Consider the following 14,765-nt stretch of genomic DNA (forward strand, 5'->3'; position numbering starts at 1 on the left):
GATCTCGCGGTCCGTGGGTTCGAGCCCCGCGTCGGGCTCTGGGCTGATGGCTCAGAGCCTGGAGCCTGTTTCCGATTCTGTGTCTCCCTCTCTCTCTGCCCCTCCCCCGTTCATGCTCTGTCTCTCTCTGTCCCAAAAATAAATAAACGTTGAAAAAAAAAAAAAAATTTAAAAAAAAAAAAAAAAAAAAAAAAAAAACAAACAAAAAACACCTTTAGGATGAAAATCACTTATTTACCCGATGTCCACAGATTCCAGAAAAGACTCTTCATTCGCCTCCTGCAGCCGCTGCTGTAACAGAATCAGGTCTTCTTGGTAACTCTTCTCAGCATCCTTTAATTTCTGCTCAAAATAAATCCTCAACTGCTCCAGCTCAGACTCGTGCTCGGTTTTCTCTCGCTGCTGCTGCTGCTGGAAGTCTTGCTTTAGGTGCCCCAGTCCTTCCACGTGAGGCGCGTGGGCCAGGAGCTGGTCGGGTAACTCTTTAATGGGAAGGAATGATGAGATCACCTTTGGATCAAACACGAAGGAAACGTCAGGAGACACTGCAGACCCTCAACTCCAGAAAGGGCCCTGGTCCTGGCACCATGAAGGTGAAGCAGGAACCCTCTGTGGCTTACGCTGGGGGGGTGCCTCATGCAGGAAGGATCCCATTCCCCCACCCCCACCCCCCCCAAAGCAAAGTGCTTTCTAAGGCTGGTGCTGAAGACCTCAGAGAGACTGGAAGTGCGAGAGAGGCACTCCGTGTGCTGCTGGGGTCTCTGAGTGTGAAGGGGCCGCACTGTGAGCAGCCTCAAGGAGCTGAGAGCTCCAGCCAACAGCCAGCAAGGAAACAAGACCTCAGCCCTACAACCGCAGGGACTCAATTCTGCCAGCCTCAGTGAGCCAGGTAAAGGCCCAGCCAACACCTTGATTCCAGCTACAGGTGATCCTGGGCAGAAAACCCAACCACACCATCTCAGACTTCCAATCTACAGAACATCTGCCAGCTAATAAACGTGTGTGGCTTTAAGCCACTAAGTCTGCCAGAATCTATTAAGAGCATCAGTACAGTGACACACACTGACCTCAAGAGAACTTACCACCACCACTATTTTCAGCAAGAGAATACTGTCAGGTAGCTGGTTAACAAGTTAATGATTAATTAGCCTTGAAGTAACGTGGACGTAAACCGATCACTACCCAGAAGTTTCAAAGCAAACATCCCCATAAGGACCCTTGGAGGCCAGGGCGAGGCTCCCCCACAGATCACATGAGAGCTGAACCGTGCAGGAACTCACACCCGCAGTCCACCTGCAGGAGAGCCGTGAGCCCCACCTGCCGCCACTATCGACAAACAGGATGGTGGGAAAGACAAGGTGCTGGCGGACAGCAGAGGGCAGGGGGCTGCAGGGTGCCAGCAAGGCCTCATCCACCGCACACGTTTCTGGGCCTTCCTTACAACCCTGCAAGGGTGACCACCGGACTGAAAAGGCTTTGTCTAGAGACCAGCAGAAACGCCCGTGTGTCCAGACCTCCCCCTGCCGAAGGTAACGCCAGCCAGCAGGGACTCCTCTTACAGCAGGTCTCACAGTGGGTCTGCTAGGCCCTCAGACCGGGGCGTCACCCTCAGGGCCACAGAAGCCTAACAGCAGTTGCCCCAAGCGAGCTCCCAGGGTTGAGGCGGTGCGCGGCAAGGCACACCTGTACCCCCAAGGGCCCGCCGACAACGGCATTTCTTCGGCACCCAAACATGAATAACAGGCAAATGCCAGCCCCACCATAAGCTTTATCTATCTTACACCTGAGAGGTGCCTCACGTTAACGTGAGGAAAGACGCACGGTTCCGTAGCCGCTACTCAATCAACTTGTTTAAGGATGAAACCAAGCCCCTCAAGTTTTCACCTTAAAACCACACAGATCAATCTTCAAGGAAGTTTACAAGATTGTTCCTTTTGCGCTCGCTATTATTAGGTCCCAGTTTGGAGCTTGAACAACTAAAAACACATAGCTGTAGTGTCTGAGGATCTCAGCTTCCAACATGAAAGTCCTCACCAGTCAGGTCCTGTCTGTCGGGCCTCACGGACTCCAGCTGGGACCACAGGCGCCGAATCTCCTCTTGTGACTGAGCCTTCAGCTCTTCGTAGGATGCTCGGAGGCTCTCTACCTGGAAAAGGAAGCAACAGTGTGAGGCACCGTCCAATGCCAATCCCCAGGAGGTCTGTGCCCAGCACCGGGGGCAACAAGGTGAACTCCTAAAGCTACAGCCAAGCGAAAACTGGCGACAGTGGCACCAGAGAAAAACTACAGCTCATTTTATAACACGCCTGTACCTGACTATAGTCTTGCTAGGAGGGGAACTTTCTCTGTCGTCCCAAACACGCATCCTCTAACTTGTCAGGGGAGACCGCCAGTCAGCATCAGCCAGCACTGCCGGCCTCCCAGGGTCCCCCTGTTGTCCGCCCCAGGGGCCCTCCCTCAGCCCTCCTGCGGTATGTTGGGAATTTCTCTGCATTTTTCAGTCAACCTTCCCAGAAAGGGTCTCTGCAGGGGTGAACGGAGCCAGCCCACCCTGCATCCACAGAGCTGAGAGCAGCAACTACCATCTCCGTAAGGGGTTCGTGGTCAGGCCGAAGTGGGGACCAAGTGGGGAGCACGACTGCAGGGCTGAGGGACACGGGACATGGAAGCGCCGACCTGCGGTGGCCCTGAGGCCCCGCCAGCTGTTTCTCATGTGGGGACAGGACAGAAGGCACCCTTCAGCAAAGGAGAATAATCAGCAGGGAGGTGATGGGGAAAGGCTGCTGGGGCAGGTGTGAAAGCCATTCTCACAACTTCCTCTTCTCATCTGAAACACAGGCACAGGCAGAAACAGACTCCACCTCCTGACTTCTTGGACAGAAGCCCTCGGGTACCTGAGGAGGGTCTGGCCACGCCTCCCACCGTGGGTATGTGGTGTTCCACAGGGAAAGAGCTCTGAATACAGAAGCAGCAGAGAAGTTCCTCATTAAGTCTTCTAAGGACTTCCTTGTCTATCTAGAGTTATGGTCAGAGAATGTGGCCTGAGACCCCTAGTGCCTGGAGTGGGGGCCCCAGAGCCCCTGGTACAGAACATGGATTCTACGTGTGTGACACTGGGCAAAACCGTCAAATCAGCCTCACAAACTGTTACCATTACTTTTGTATCTGCTAAGTACTGCGCATCTCTTTACATTCACTACTTAAGTTTTAGCAAATGACAGAAACGGAAACAAGCCCACCCAAAATCTCCTAAAACCCCCTCCCTTGCTAAGTAGTAGAAACAAGTGCGCCCCTGCCCACCTCCCGCTGCTTTTCCATCTCCTGGTCACGGAGTATCAGCTCCAGGTCCTCTAAGTGCCGGCAGCGCTCAGACTGCAGGTCTTCGCGCAGCTTCCTCATGTCTGTGTCATGCTGAGCCTCCAGAGTCCTCAGCGCAACTGGGGAGAGGACACCGCACTCAGGGTGTGGCGTTCTCAACAGCACAGGAGCACAGCCACCCCAGCCCTCCGTCCCTCCAGACCCCACTGTCCGCAGGGGTGCAGGAGGGCCAGGGAGGATGAAGGAGGGTCAGAGAGGATGAGGGAGGGTCAGAGAGGATGAGGGAGGGTCAGAGAGGATGAGGGAGGGTCAGAGAGGATGAGGGAGGGCCAGAGAGGATGAGGGAGGGTCAAGGAGGATGAGGGAGGGTTAGAGAGGATGAGGGAGGGTCAGGGAGGATGAAGGAGGGTCAGGGAGGGTCAGGGAGGATGAGGGAGGGTCAGAGAGGATGAGGGAGGGTCAGAGAGGATGAGGGAGGGCCAGGGAGGATGAAGGAGGGTCAGGGAGGGTCAGGGAGGATGAGGGATGATGAGGGAGGGTCAGGGAGGATGAGGGAGGGTCAGGGAGGATGAAGGAGGGTCAGAGAGGATGAGGGAGGGCCAGGGAGGGTCACCGAGGATGAGGGAGGGTCAGGGAGGATGAGGGAGGGTCACAGAGGATGAAGGAGGGTCAGGGAGCATCAGGGGGGTGCGTGGCAGCCCAGGCAGGCACCAGCTCCTCTCCAGCAGCAGCACTAGGTGACCGGGATAAAAGGTAAACAATCACAGTATTAGTTTTCTTAGGGCAATTTAACAATGGAACAAGGACAAACATCTCTGAAATAAAGTTTTCAGGAGAGGTTAGGGAGCTGTAGAAGTCTGTGGTCAACGAAGAGAGCCTCCAAGGCTGAGCCCAAGCAGCCCAGCTGGCCCACACCTGTCACGCCTGTCACCACCACCGTGGGCGACTCTGGCGCCAGCAGGCAGGGCGCTCTGCCCTGTTCAAGGCTGTCACAGCGCGTGACTTCTGTTCTACATTCCATGGGAGCATTCAGTCCCCTCTTCAAACTTGCTCGTTTTAATTAGAAACTCACTTTCAGCCTGATTTTTGGCTTGAAAAATCTTCTCCAATTCAGCTTTCTGTTCTGCCAATTCTTTCTTAAACTGGTCTTGTAAATTCTCCAACTCCAATTGATGCTTTGCAGACAATTCTCTGCGTAGGTTTTCCAGGCATAAACCTCTCTCGGATTCCCAGTCTTGCTTCAGGGTCTAACCCAAATAAGGAAAGAAGATGACTATGGGCCAACAGTTGATGATCTGTGGCAAAAAATTCAAATTACATTCGAAAACCAGGTGTGGGCAGTCGCCGTGCCCAGATAGAACTATCAGCACAGGAACCTGGATGGTCCCCCCTTAAAGGGACAGGCACAGAGACAGCAAGGATCGCCTGCCTAGAAACAAAGCAGGGGCGGAGGTTACACTCGACGATTCACGCACTGTCCCCCACGAAAGACCCAGGGTGCTACCTCACCTGAGCTCTTCTGGGAGCTGGCTCTGTCCCAAATGCCCTAAGAAATGAGTCCTCACTGTCCAGCTTAGACAGGTGGGGAGCTGGGGCACAAACCTTCAACCTGGGACAAGCCTCCCCCAACAGCCTGAGCAGAACAGACAGGACATAAACACCCACATGCCCCATGTCACACATGTCCCCTACCGTCACCAACGTCCCTCACATCCTCCAACCTCACCAGCCACCTCCTCTGCCATCACCGACATCGAAGGCCCTTCTACACATGTAGCCTTGAAAAGGCCCCATCATCAGAATCAAAAGCTCCAGTGAGAGACTCCCGTGACACCCTAAAACAGAACTCTTTCCCCCGGGGAGGACAACCGCAGGACAAGCTGGTATAGTCAGCACAGCACTCAGGGCCCACTGCTGCCCAGCCTCGCTGCACTCCGTGCACCCCACCTCCACCCCTCTTCCGCCTGCACCCCGCCCCCCCAACAGAGCACCCAGAACCTGCATGCTTCACACACACGTTAGACTCAGTTGTCACAGTGTGCCTCCCTGCAGGGAACATCTGGCAGTCCTAAAGCAGAGCAAAGGCCAGGCCATAGGGGCCACTTGGGAACCAGACTTGGGGGTGCAAGAGCTTCATACTACAGAACAAGTACACACAAAACTCCCAATAAGCTGTGCCGACAAACTCAAACTGTACAAGTAGAAGAATGCTTTGGCTCTAACTCAACAAGCAATGCATTCTCAACCAGCACATTCAATTAAAGCTCTGACTGGATTTTGTCTGAATCAGGTGAGGGGCTTTCCTGGGGGGAGCCCGGAGGTGAGGTGGGGGCAAGCCACCGGGATAGAGGACAAAAGGGAAACTCTGCAGACACAGAGTGACATTTCTAACGACGTCTACCTCGATCATCCGCACGTTTTTCTCCATTTCTGACTGTAACTTCTCCTTCAGCTCAGCTGCAAGAAAAACAGAAAAGCAGATCAGATCGAAGTTCCCCCCAGTCTGCTCACTCAGGAGGTGAGAGGGCTGCTCCCCAGGAAGGCTCACCGACACTAACAGGACAACAGGGTACATGTCTGTGGGGGAGTAAGAACTCGATGTATGGCTTAATTAACAAATGATACTCATGCCTACATCCGGACAGAGCCTTCCAGCCAGACCGACAGCCCGACACAAGCTGGCTCTGGGGCCGCAGGGGCTCACCCTCTGGTCTGTCTGCCCCACCCCGGGCCCCCACACACCTAGGCCTGTCATTCAGGCTCCCCCCGTGCCAGACTCCAGGCAAGGTACTGGCAGACAGACAGGTAAAGACCTTCTGGGACCCAGCAGGTCCCAAGCCGAGAGGGAAGAAGCACAAGAAAAGAGGTACCAGTGCTGAGGGTGCGGGGGAGGGAAAAGGCGGGACCTGCGGGCAGGGCACGGCATAGACTGGGAGGTGCACACACACCTGGACGTGTGGGCCCTGGAAAGAGACGCAGGAACGAGCCAAGGCGGAGCCGGTGCCAGTCAACGGTGCACGAGCAAGGTGAGGGTGGTCTGAGCAAGCCCAGAACTCAAGCGAAGAGCCAGACACTGCCTCTGAGGGAAGGTCACGGGGGCCCGGCCCATGGCAGAGTCTCACGGAGCAGAGGACAAGTGTGGGCCCTCTGTGGTCTTGTTACCAGAGGTGAGCACAGAGTAAATGGCTCAGAAAGAGACCTAAGCCAAAGCGTGTTTTGTGCTTTTAAAAAATGAGGAAATTGGGTGCCTGGGGGCTGGCAGTTAAGCGTCTGACTCTTGGTTTCAGCTCAGGTTAAAACCCCGAGTCAGGCTCTGCACTGGCATGGAGCCTGCCTGGGATTCTCTCTCCCTCTCTCTCTGCACCCCCCCCCCCCCACTCATGTGTGCCCGTTCTCTCAAAATAAATAAATAAACTTAAATTAAAAATGAGCAAAACCAGGAAGACATCAAACTACTTATTTATGTTTGCTTGAACCCACATGAGCAAACAGGACAGTAACCCTGGAACCTGAGAAGACGGGCTCCCTCTTGGAGGTGGGGGTTGGGGGGTGGGGTGCAGAGAAGAGGAAGACTTTCAACACATCCAGGGCCACGCACACCGCTTTCGTTTTTCAAATGAAAAACTCAACGAATAGGCAGATAAGCAGGGAAACGGGGTGACTGCTCATGGGCAAGAGTTTATTTCTGGGGGATCAATTTGTAACCTTAGACTGTGGGGATGTGTGCGCGACTCTGAGATGCACACCCTGAACGGTAGAATTGTATGGTGTGTGAATTATAGCACGATCAAGCTGTTAAAAAACTGATGCTTATATTTATTTAATCGTTATTAAAAGCACCAACGTGTTATAGTCAGATTTAAACAATTAAAACTACATATCCTGCTAAAACTTATCAGTTATTTACATCTACTGACCGAATTTAAAAAAAACTTGAAATTTGTAAAAAATGTCCTCTCATCATATACCAATTGGAAATAAGGCGGTATTTATATATAAGTGGCATATCCATATACGTTAATAAAAGTTTATCTTTAGAAAAATGAAAAACAAATAAAACTGATGTTTACAAAAAGTAGTGATTGACAAAAAGTGTACAAAAGAAACATTAAAACATACAAGTATGCCTCAGATGTAAACAAAGAGATCAGACTAGGCCAGAGAATCACCAAATGAAAAGGTGCCTAAGCTGTCCACCAGGGGCGACATGGCCCCACTGGGCACAGAGTGCGCAGCCTGGGGGACACGTCCAGAAGCCCCCGAGTCAGTCGACAAAGCTCAGCCACAGACACAGTCCCATGAGAGGTGGACACGGACACTTCCGGCACACGAGCAGGTCACCTCCAACAGCGTGGCTTCCAAACCTGCCACAAGCCCACGGGAGAAGCGGTTGCAAGGTGAGGGGACAACAGGGTCCCCACAGAGCAGGATGCACGCGACCCCACCCAGGAGGTGGACGGCGGCCAGCGCGCCCCGCACTTCGCACGTCAACACTACTCCCGGGAGACACTCCTACGGGGTCACCCACATCCCCCCCCACCCGAAGCAGACGAGTGGCGGTGAAGCCCCCGCACACCTGCCCACCCGTACCGGTCTCGCGGCTGTACCGCAGCGCCGCCGCCTCCTGCTCCCTCGCGTGCTGCTCCCGCACAAGCCCCAGCTCCTGCTGCTGTCTGCTCTGCAGCAGGGCCAGCTCCTGGGCGTGCCGGCCGTTGAGCATGGCCCGCAGCTCCGTCAGCGCCGTCTCCTTCTCCTTCTGGAGGTTGGCCTGAGTCAGCTCCAGCTGCGCCGTGTGCATGTTGCTGAGACTCAGGCGCAACGCCTCCAGCTCCAGGGAGGGCACCGGCTGCAGAAGAGAGAGGGGTTTCTGGGCTGCAGGTGGAATCTGGTACACGGCTCACGCGCGCCCGCAAGGACGCCGCAGCGGCACCCCACCACCACGTGCTGCTTGCACCTGCTCCCCGAGAGCTCACACCCAAGGGACGGCACACCAGCTCGGCCCCCCACAGGACCTCAGTTGTCCCGGCCGCCCTCAGGCAGCCCTGGCACCACCCAGCAGCTCCCCAGCTGCCTAAAACCACCCACCCGATACTATCCGGAAGCCCCTCTGGCCCACGTGTCCTCTCCCTCCACCTAAACCACAGCCCTGCGGTGGTGTCCTCCTTGAGCTCCCAGGCCACAAAGGGTGGCCCCCAAGCTCCTTCCAGGCAGACTCCCCAGCCCACAGGCCTGTCCTGCTGGCTGGAGACAGGTGAGCAGCCGTTCCAGAGACTGCGAGCCCCTCGTCAGAAACATGGGAATGACAACCAGAATATGGACAGTGGGAAGCTCTGGACAGTCACTGACAATGAGGGCAAAACGTGAGGCCAAAGAGTGCCCAGGAGCGGCCAAGTTAACGACACCACCAGGAACCCCAGGTCCAGACCAGAGACAGAGTGAGCTCTGTACTTCGCTGCTCTGGAAGGTGGGCACACTTCTGTGCCTGGCTAAGATGTGCAGAATCTGTTTCTCCTTCCACTGCCTTGGGAGAAAGTGGAGGAAGGCCAGGGTTCCAGGGAGCATACTTTATTCCCAATTAACACAAACAACAGAAAAACATACTTAGAACTAGGCACTTAAGGGACACCCAGAAGCACATAGAAAGAAAATGAATAAAGGAGAGCAATAACAGAAATCATGGCAAGAGAACACATCTCCCAAGAGACCGGCAGGGACGTCCCACAGGACAGCAAGGCCACAGTGAGCGACAGGGATGCGCACGGCCCTCCCTCCACACGAGCATGTCCACAGCACCCCGTGCTCCCTGTAGGTGGCAGGCACCAGGGGAGTCAGATGTGCCTTCAGGATGGCCTTGCTCATGGCGGTGGCACTGCCTGAGTTTAATGAGTGGGAGCACGGCTGATGGGGAAACATCCGGCCGTGCGGTGAGCAGCACCTGGCCAGACACACTGCCCCCAAGTATCCTTGCGTGTCCACCTGTCTTTCCGATGGCCCCACACAAAACGAGGCTGCCACACACATCTGTCTACTTTGTGACAAACCTCTCCTTCCTACAACCCTCCCAGATCCCAAAACCCACGAGTGTAAGACACAGGGTGCGTGTGCAGGGACCAGCCATGCCCGAGCACCTGGATGGGGGCCCAAGCATCCCGGGTCACCTGGGTCTGCAGCTGGACCTGCCACATCTCCACCGGTTGCTGTGTGCCAACCTCATCCTCCGGTCTTCTCATCCGTTCTGCAATTTCTAGTATACATTCTTGTTCACGTTCCTGAAGAAGGAAAGCGAAGGATGTGACCCAGAGAATTCACACAAGAAAACAGTCACTAGGAACAATTACAACATCCCAGAGAGAACAGAGAACATGTGTGCACAAAAACTGGCCCAGGAGTGTTCACTGGTCACAATCACCAGAAGGAGGAAGCAACCCATGTGTCCACTGACGGGTGAATACAGAAACAAGGTGTGGCAAAGCCATTCAAAGGGGTTCCAATCAGCCATAAAAAGGTATGACCTACAGGCACGTGCTATGACACTGATAACCTCAAGATACACTCGGTGCAAGATGCCAGACACGTACTGTGTGGTTCTGTGAATATGCAATGTCCAGAACAGGCAAATCCACAGGGATGGAATGCTGACTGGTGGGTGCCAGGGCCTGGAAGGAGAGAGGAAAGGGGAATGACTGCCAGTGGGTATGGCAGGTTCCTTTTAGGGTAATGAAAATGTTTTGGAATTAGACAGTTGTAGTTATACAACAAAGTGACTATACTAAAAGCCACTGAAATATGTACTTTAGTGAATTTTAAACATGTGAATTATATCTGAATAAAAGTAACTACGAAGGAACATTCAGCCTGTTTAAGTGGCCTGGGGTAAAGCGGAAACCCACAGAAAGAGAGGCTGCAGGTGTATATGGGACAGCAATGTGACCTCCCTGGGCCATCTGCCCCTCAGTCAAAGGAGGGAAGTGATACTTACAGGAGGGAAAATGCACACAAAAAGCCTGGAAGAGGTGGGTGCCAATAAAAGCTGAACCTGAAGATGTAAATTGAAACATCATTTTATAGCAACTAAATTGGCAAAAGTTGTTGATAATGTTGATCCTTAATGTCACCAAGGACATGGAAAAATAACCGAATACTGTCACCAACAGAATAAGTTGCTATAACTTGTTCTTAAGAGATATTTTGACACCGTATGTCAAGAACCATAGAAAACATTTCTGTCTAGGGGTGCCTGGATGGCTCAATCGGTTGAGCGTACGACTTGGCTCGGGTCATGATCTCACGGTTCACGGGTTTGAGCACTGCGTTGGGACTCTGTGCTGACAGCTCAGAGCTTGGAGCCTGCTTCGAGTTCTGTGTCTCCCTCTGTTTCTGCCCCTCCCCATTCGCACCGTCTCTCTCTCTCTCTCTCTTAAAAATAAATAAACATTGGGGCGCCTGGGTGGCACAGTCGGTTAAGCGTCCGACTTCAGCCAGGTCACGATCTCACAGTCCGTGAGTTTGAGCCCGGCGTCAGGCTCTGGGCTGATGGCTCAGAGCCTGGAGCCTGTTTCCGATTCTGTGTCTCCCTCTCTCTCTGCCCCTCCCCCGTTCATGCTCTGTCTCTCTCTGTCCCAAAAATAAATAAACGTTGAAAAAAAATTCTTTTTAATTAAATAAACAAACATTAAAAAATTAAAAAGAAAGAGTTTCTGTCTTAATATTCCCAACTCTAGAAAATTTTCAGCATCAATACTCCAAAGGGAAAAGAAAAGCTACAGGCCCTCTATGAGCAGTCCAGTCTCCTCTCCCCTAGCCAGCCCCCACCCCGCCTAGAGCCTGCGCTGGAGCACACCCCACCTGGAGCAGCCACTACAGCCACAGGCCTCCCAGCTTCCCTTACATGACAGCCCAGACCTTTCTCTGAGGCTTGTCTACAAAGCACCTCGGACTCAAACCAATCTGAAATTCTCCTGCCCCAACTAGGGCTCCTCCAACATTAGCTACCTCAGTCAACAGCACCCCCAAACCCTCACAGTCCTCTTCCTGCCTCCCCTCCCATCAACCCCACAAGCTCAAGGCCAGTCCTGGCATTCCGCCATTCCCATGAGCATGGCTGACTGGCCCCCGTGGTCACGTGGCCTAATGTGAGGTCACTGGCTTGGAGACTGGGTAATACATTCAGAAAACAAATCTGACCTCGTCATACTCCCTTGAAAGACTCCATGAGTCTGCTGCCCTTGCCATAAAATCCCTGCAGGGTGCAGAGCCGCCCTCTGTCCCACTGGGCACCTGCCTCATGCCCCAGGAACACGAATCCTGGAACAGCTATGCCTCCCTCCTCTAGCTCCTCTGGGCCCTTCCCAGCCTCTGTGACCATTTTAAGCCTTGACTTAAAAACCCTGACTGTAAGCCTTGGCTCCCGCTGCTCCTGAAACACACGTCTGATGCCAGGAAGCGGTCAGTACTGTTGGTGAAGACGCACATGCAAAGCGGCCTCTATCTGTGAGGCCAGCAATGTGGAATCACAGTGCTCAAAGGGGAGCGCTACAGCCAGTTAAAATATCATCATGGATCCTTTTTCAAATTAAGGATTTTTCCCCAATGGGAAACAGTAACCTAGGAGTGTCCAGTTCTAAACATAAAATAGGCATGGGGCGCTGGGGTGGCTCAGTCAGTTAAGCATCCATCCCACTCTTGATTTTGGCTCCGGTCACGAGCTCATGGTTCATGGGTTCAAGCCCTGCATTGGGCTTGTGCTGACAGTGCGGAGCCTGCTTGGGATTCTCTCTCCTCTTTTTCTGCCCCCCCACCCCATCTCCCCGCTCTCTCTTTCTCAGAAATAAACTTTAAAAAAAAAACATTTAAACATAAAAGGCACAATCTTAAAACATTTTTGCTATAAACATCAGGATTGTTGGATAAAACATATCAAAAGTGACTTCTGAAGGGGCGCCTGGGTGGCTCAGTCGGTCAAGTGCCCGACTTCAGCTCAGGTCATGATCTCACGTTCATGAGTTCCAGCCCCATATAGGGCTCTGTGCTGACAGCTCAGAGCCTGGAGCCTGCTTCTGTATGTGTCTCTCTCTCTGTCCCCTGCCCCCCCACTTGCGCTCTCTCTCTCAAAAATAAACACTAGAAAAAAGTGACTTTTGAGGGAACACCTCCCCCCGATGTGCCAGAAAGAAGGGATGTGGAATCTAAAATGATCTAGGGAGACAGGGACACTTAAGAGCAGCACGTGGTCCCAGAATCAGAGGCTTTGCCAGGCCGGTGGTTGGTAACGTGATGCCTGACATTGCCAGGTTTCCTGAAGGGCTGTGCAGCAGGACAGACATCCTCACTGCCTGTGGGGAGGAAGGCCAGGTACAGGGAGGTCAGGAAGCTTCTCTATCTCCAAATGGGACGGCAGAGGGGATAAGCTGGGGGCAGCTCTCCTGAGAAATTAAAACCCAGGCCTATTCCTCATATTGTTTACAAATTTACATATGCCACGGGGTGTAGAAATCCCCAAGCAAAGAAACTGACCTAAAAACAAGTCTTAGTGAAGAGCTACTTCTGGGACACTGATCAAATACAAATCCAGCACCCATCTGGAAGGACTCCCACAAGCCAAGACAGATATTCTCACGGAACTCATACAAACACCTCGCTAAAGATGAGAACACAACAGGCTACTCCAAAAATGATGACAAGTACATGGAAAACAACATATTAGAAAGAGAAAAGGTCTCAAGCAGTAGCACCCACGGTGGCCCCATCACACAGGTGTGCAGGCCAAAATACTCAAAGTGATCCAAATAATCCCAAGCCTCACATTAAAAAAAATTTTTTTTTACATTTATTTTTGATAGAGAGAGACAGAACACAAGTGGGGAAGGGGCAGAGAGAGAAAGAGACACAGAATCTGAAGGAGGCTCCAGGCTCCGAGCTGTCAGCACAGAGCCTGACATGGGGCGTGAACTCACAAACCGCGAGATCATGACCTGAGCCGAAGTGGGGCGCTTAATCGACTGAGCCACCCAGGCGCTCCCAAGCCACACATTTAATTTAAAGTGAATAACTAATCATACCTTTAAATACTAGGCAACATTTAGATCTGCTCATTAAAAAGGATAGTTATGCTTAATTAAAAAAACAGCTTGAGAGGGACCTGGGTGGCTCAGTCGGTTAAGTGTCCAACTTTGGCTCAAGTCATATCTCATGGTTCGTGAGTTCGAGCCTCGCGTCAGGCTCTGTGCTGACAGCTCAGAGCCTGGAGCCTGCTGCAGATTCTCTGTCTAAACTCTCTCTCTGTCCCTCCCCACTTGCTTATGCTCTCTCTTTCTCTCTCAAAAATAAACACTAAAAAAATTTTTTAATGGTTAAGATGGTAAGTTTTATGTTAAGTGTATTTTACAATTAAAAAATGACAAAAATATACACTGAGGGAATTATAAATGAAGTTTAACTATTCTAACATCCTTGTACTATCAAAGAGTGAAGGTGTTAATTAGATTTAGATATAAAGAAGTATAAATGTTGTATGTAATAAGCTCACCATTGAAAGAATAGAAACTGAGTATATTATTACTCCAAAATGAGTAAAGGGAAAATTAAAAAAAAGAAATCTCCTGATAAAAAATAATCCAATGAAATGTAAGCTCAAACACATCGAAGTTTACATTAAATATAAATGAATTAAACTACACACAGGGGCTCCTGGGTGGCTCAGTCAGTTGAGTGTCCAACTTCGACTCAGATCGTGATCTCACAGTTCAAGAGTTGGAGCCCCCACGTTGGACTTGCTGCTGTCAGCACGGAGCCTGCTTGGGATCCTCTGTTCCCCTCTCTCTGCCCCTCCCCTGCTCGTTCTTTCTCTCTCTCTCAAAAATGAATAAACAGGGGCGCCTGGGTGGCTCAGTCGGTTAAGCGACCGACTTCGGCTCAGGTCATGATCTCCCGCTCTGTGAGTTCCAGCCCTGCGTCGGGCTCTGTGCTGACAGCTCGGAGCCTGGAGCCTGCTTCAGATTCTGTGTCTCCCTCTCTCTCTGGCCCTCCCCCATTCATGCTCTGTCTCTCTCTGTCTCAAAAATAAATAAACGTTAAAAAAAAATTTTTATAAAAAAAATGAATAAACATTTATTTAAAAAAAACCTATCCAATAAAAAAACAGACACTGTCAGAATAATTTTTAAAAATCAACGCCATGCTGTTTACCACAACATACATCTAAAACACAAAGACACAAAGATTTCGGAAGGGAAAGGATAAAAAAGACCAGAATCACGTCTGATCCAATGACACAAAGTTCTAAAGCATAACTGCCACAGAAAATCAGGACGGTGTTGACTCTGGGGTGTGGGGAGGAGGGCAGCAGGGCCCGAGGAAGATTCCAGGTCCAGCACTGTGCTATTTCTTACTGCAGAAGGAACATGTAGTATTTACTGTGTATTCATTTGTTAAGCTGCGTGTACACTTTA

General features: G+C 51.8%; 1 protein-coding gene across 11 annotated transcripts in view; it reads right to left on the reverse strand.

Annotated features, from left to right (window-relative positions):
• PCNT (pericentrin) overlaps positions 1 to 14,765 on the reverse strand; it is a 127,777-nt gene that overhangs the window by 90,478 nt on the left and 22,534 nt on the right. For 8 of the 11 annotated variants that reach the window (XR_007149669.1, XM_047846854.1, XM_047846856.1 and 5 more), the window contains 8 exons: positions 9,897 to 9,974; positions 9,477 to 9,587; positions 7,909 to 8,164; positions 5,720 to 5,775; positions 4,391 to 4,565; positions 3,301 to 3,437; positions 2,035 to 2,146; positions 239 to 482 (listed from right to left, as the gene is read on the reverse strand). Coding sequence is in view for 10 of the 11 variants with exons in the window: in XM_047846854.1 (XP_047702810.1) it covers positions 239 to 482; positions 2,035 to 2,146; positions 3,301 to 3,437; positions 4,391 to 4,565; positions 5,720 to 5,775; positions 7,909 to 8,164; positions 9,477 to 9,587; positions 9,897 to 9,974 (1,169 nt within the window). In the remaining variant the exon portion in view is untranslated. The remainder of the gene's footprint in view (positions 1 to 238; positions 483 to 2,034; positions 2,147 to 3,300; positions 3,438 to 4,390; positions 4,566 to 5,719; positions 5,776 to 7,908; positions 8,165 to 9,476; positions 9,588 to 9,896; positions 9,975 to 14,765) is intronic. The other 3 variants (XM_047846855.1, XM_047846858.1, XM_047846861.1) reach the window with 1 other exon arrangement.

The sequence above is a fragment of the Prionailurus viverrinus genome, unplaced genomic scaffold (genome assembly GCF_022837055.1).
Source record: "Prionailurus viverrinus isolate Anna unplaced genomic scaffold, UM_Priviv_1.0 scaffold_42, whole genome shotgun sequence".
Classification (NCBI taxonomy): Eukaryota; Metazoa; Chordata; class Mammalia; order Carnivora; family Felidae; genus Prionailurus; species Prionailurus viverrinus.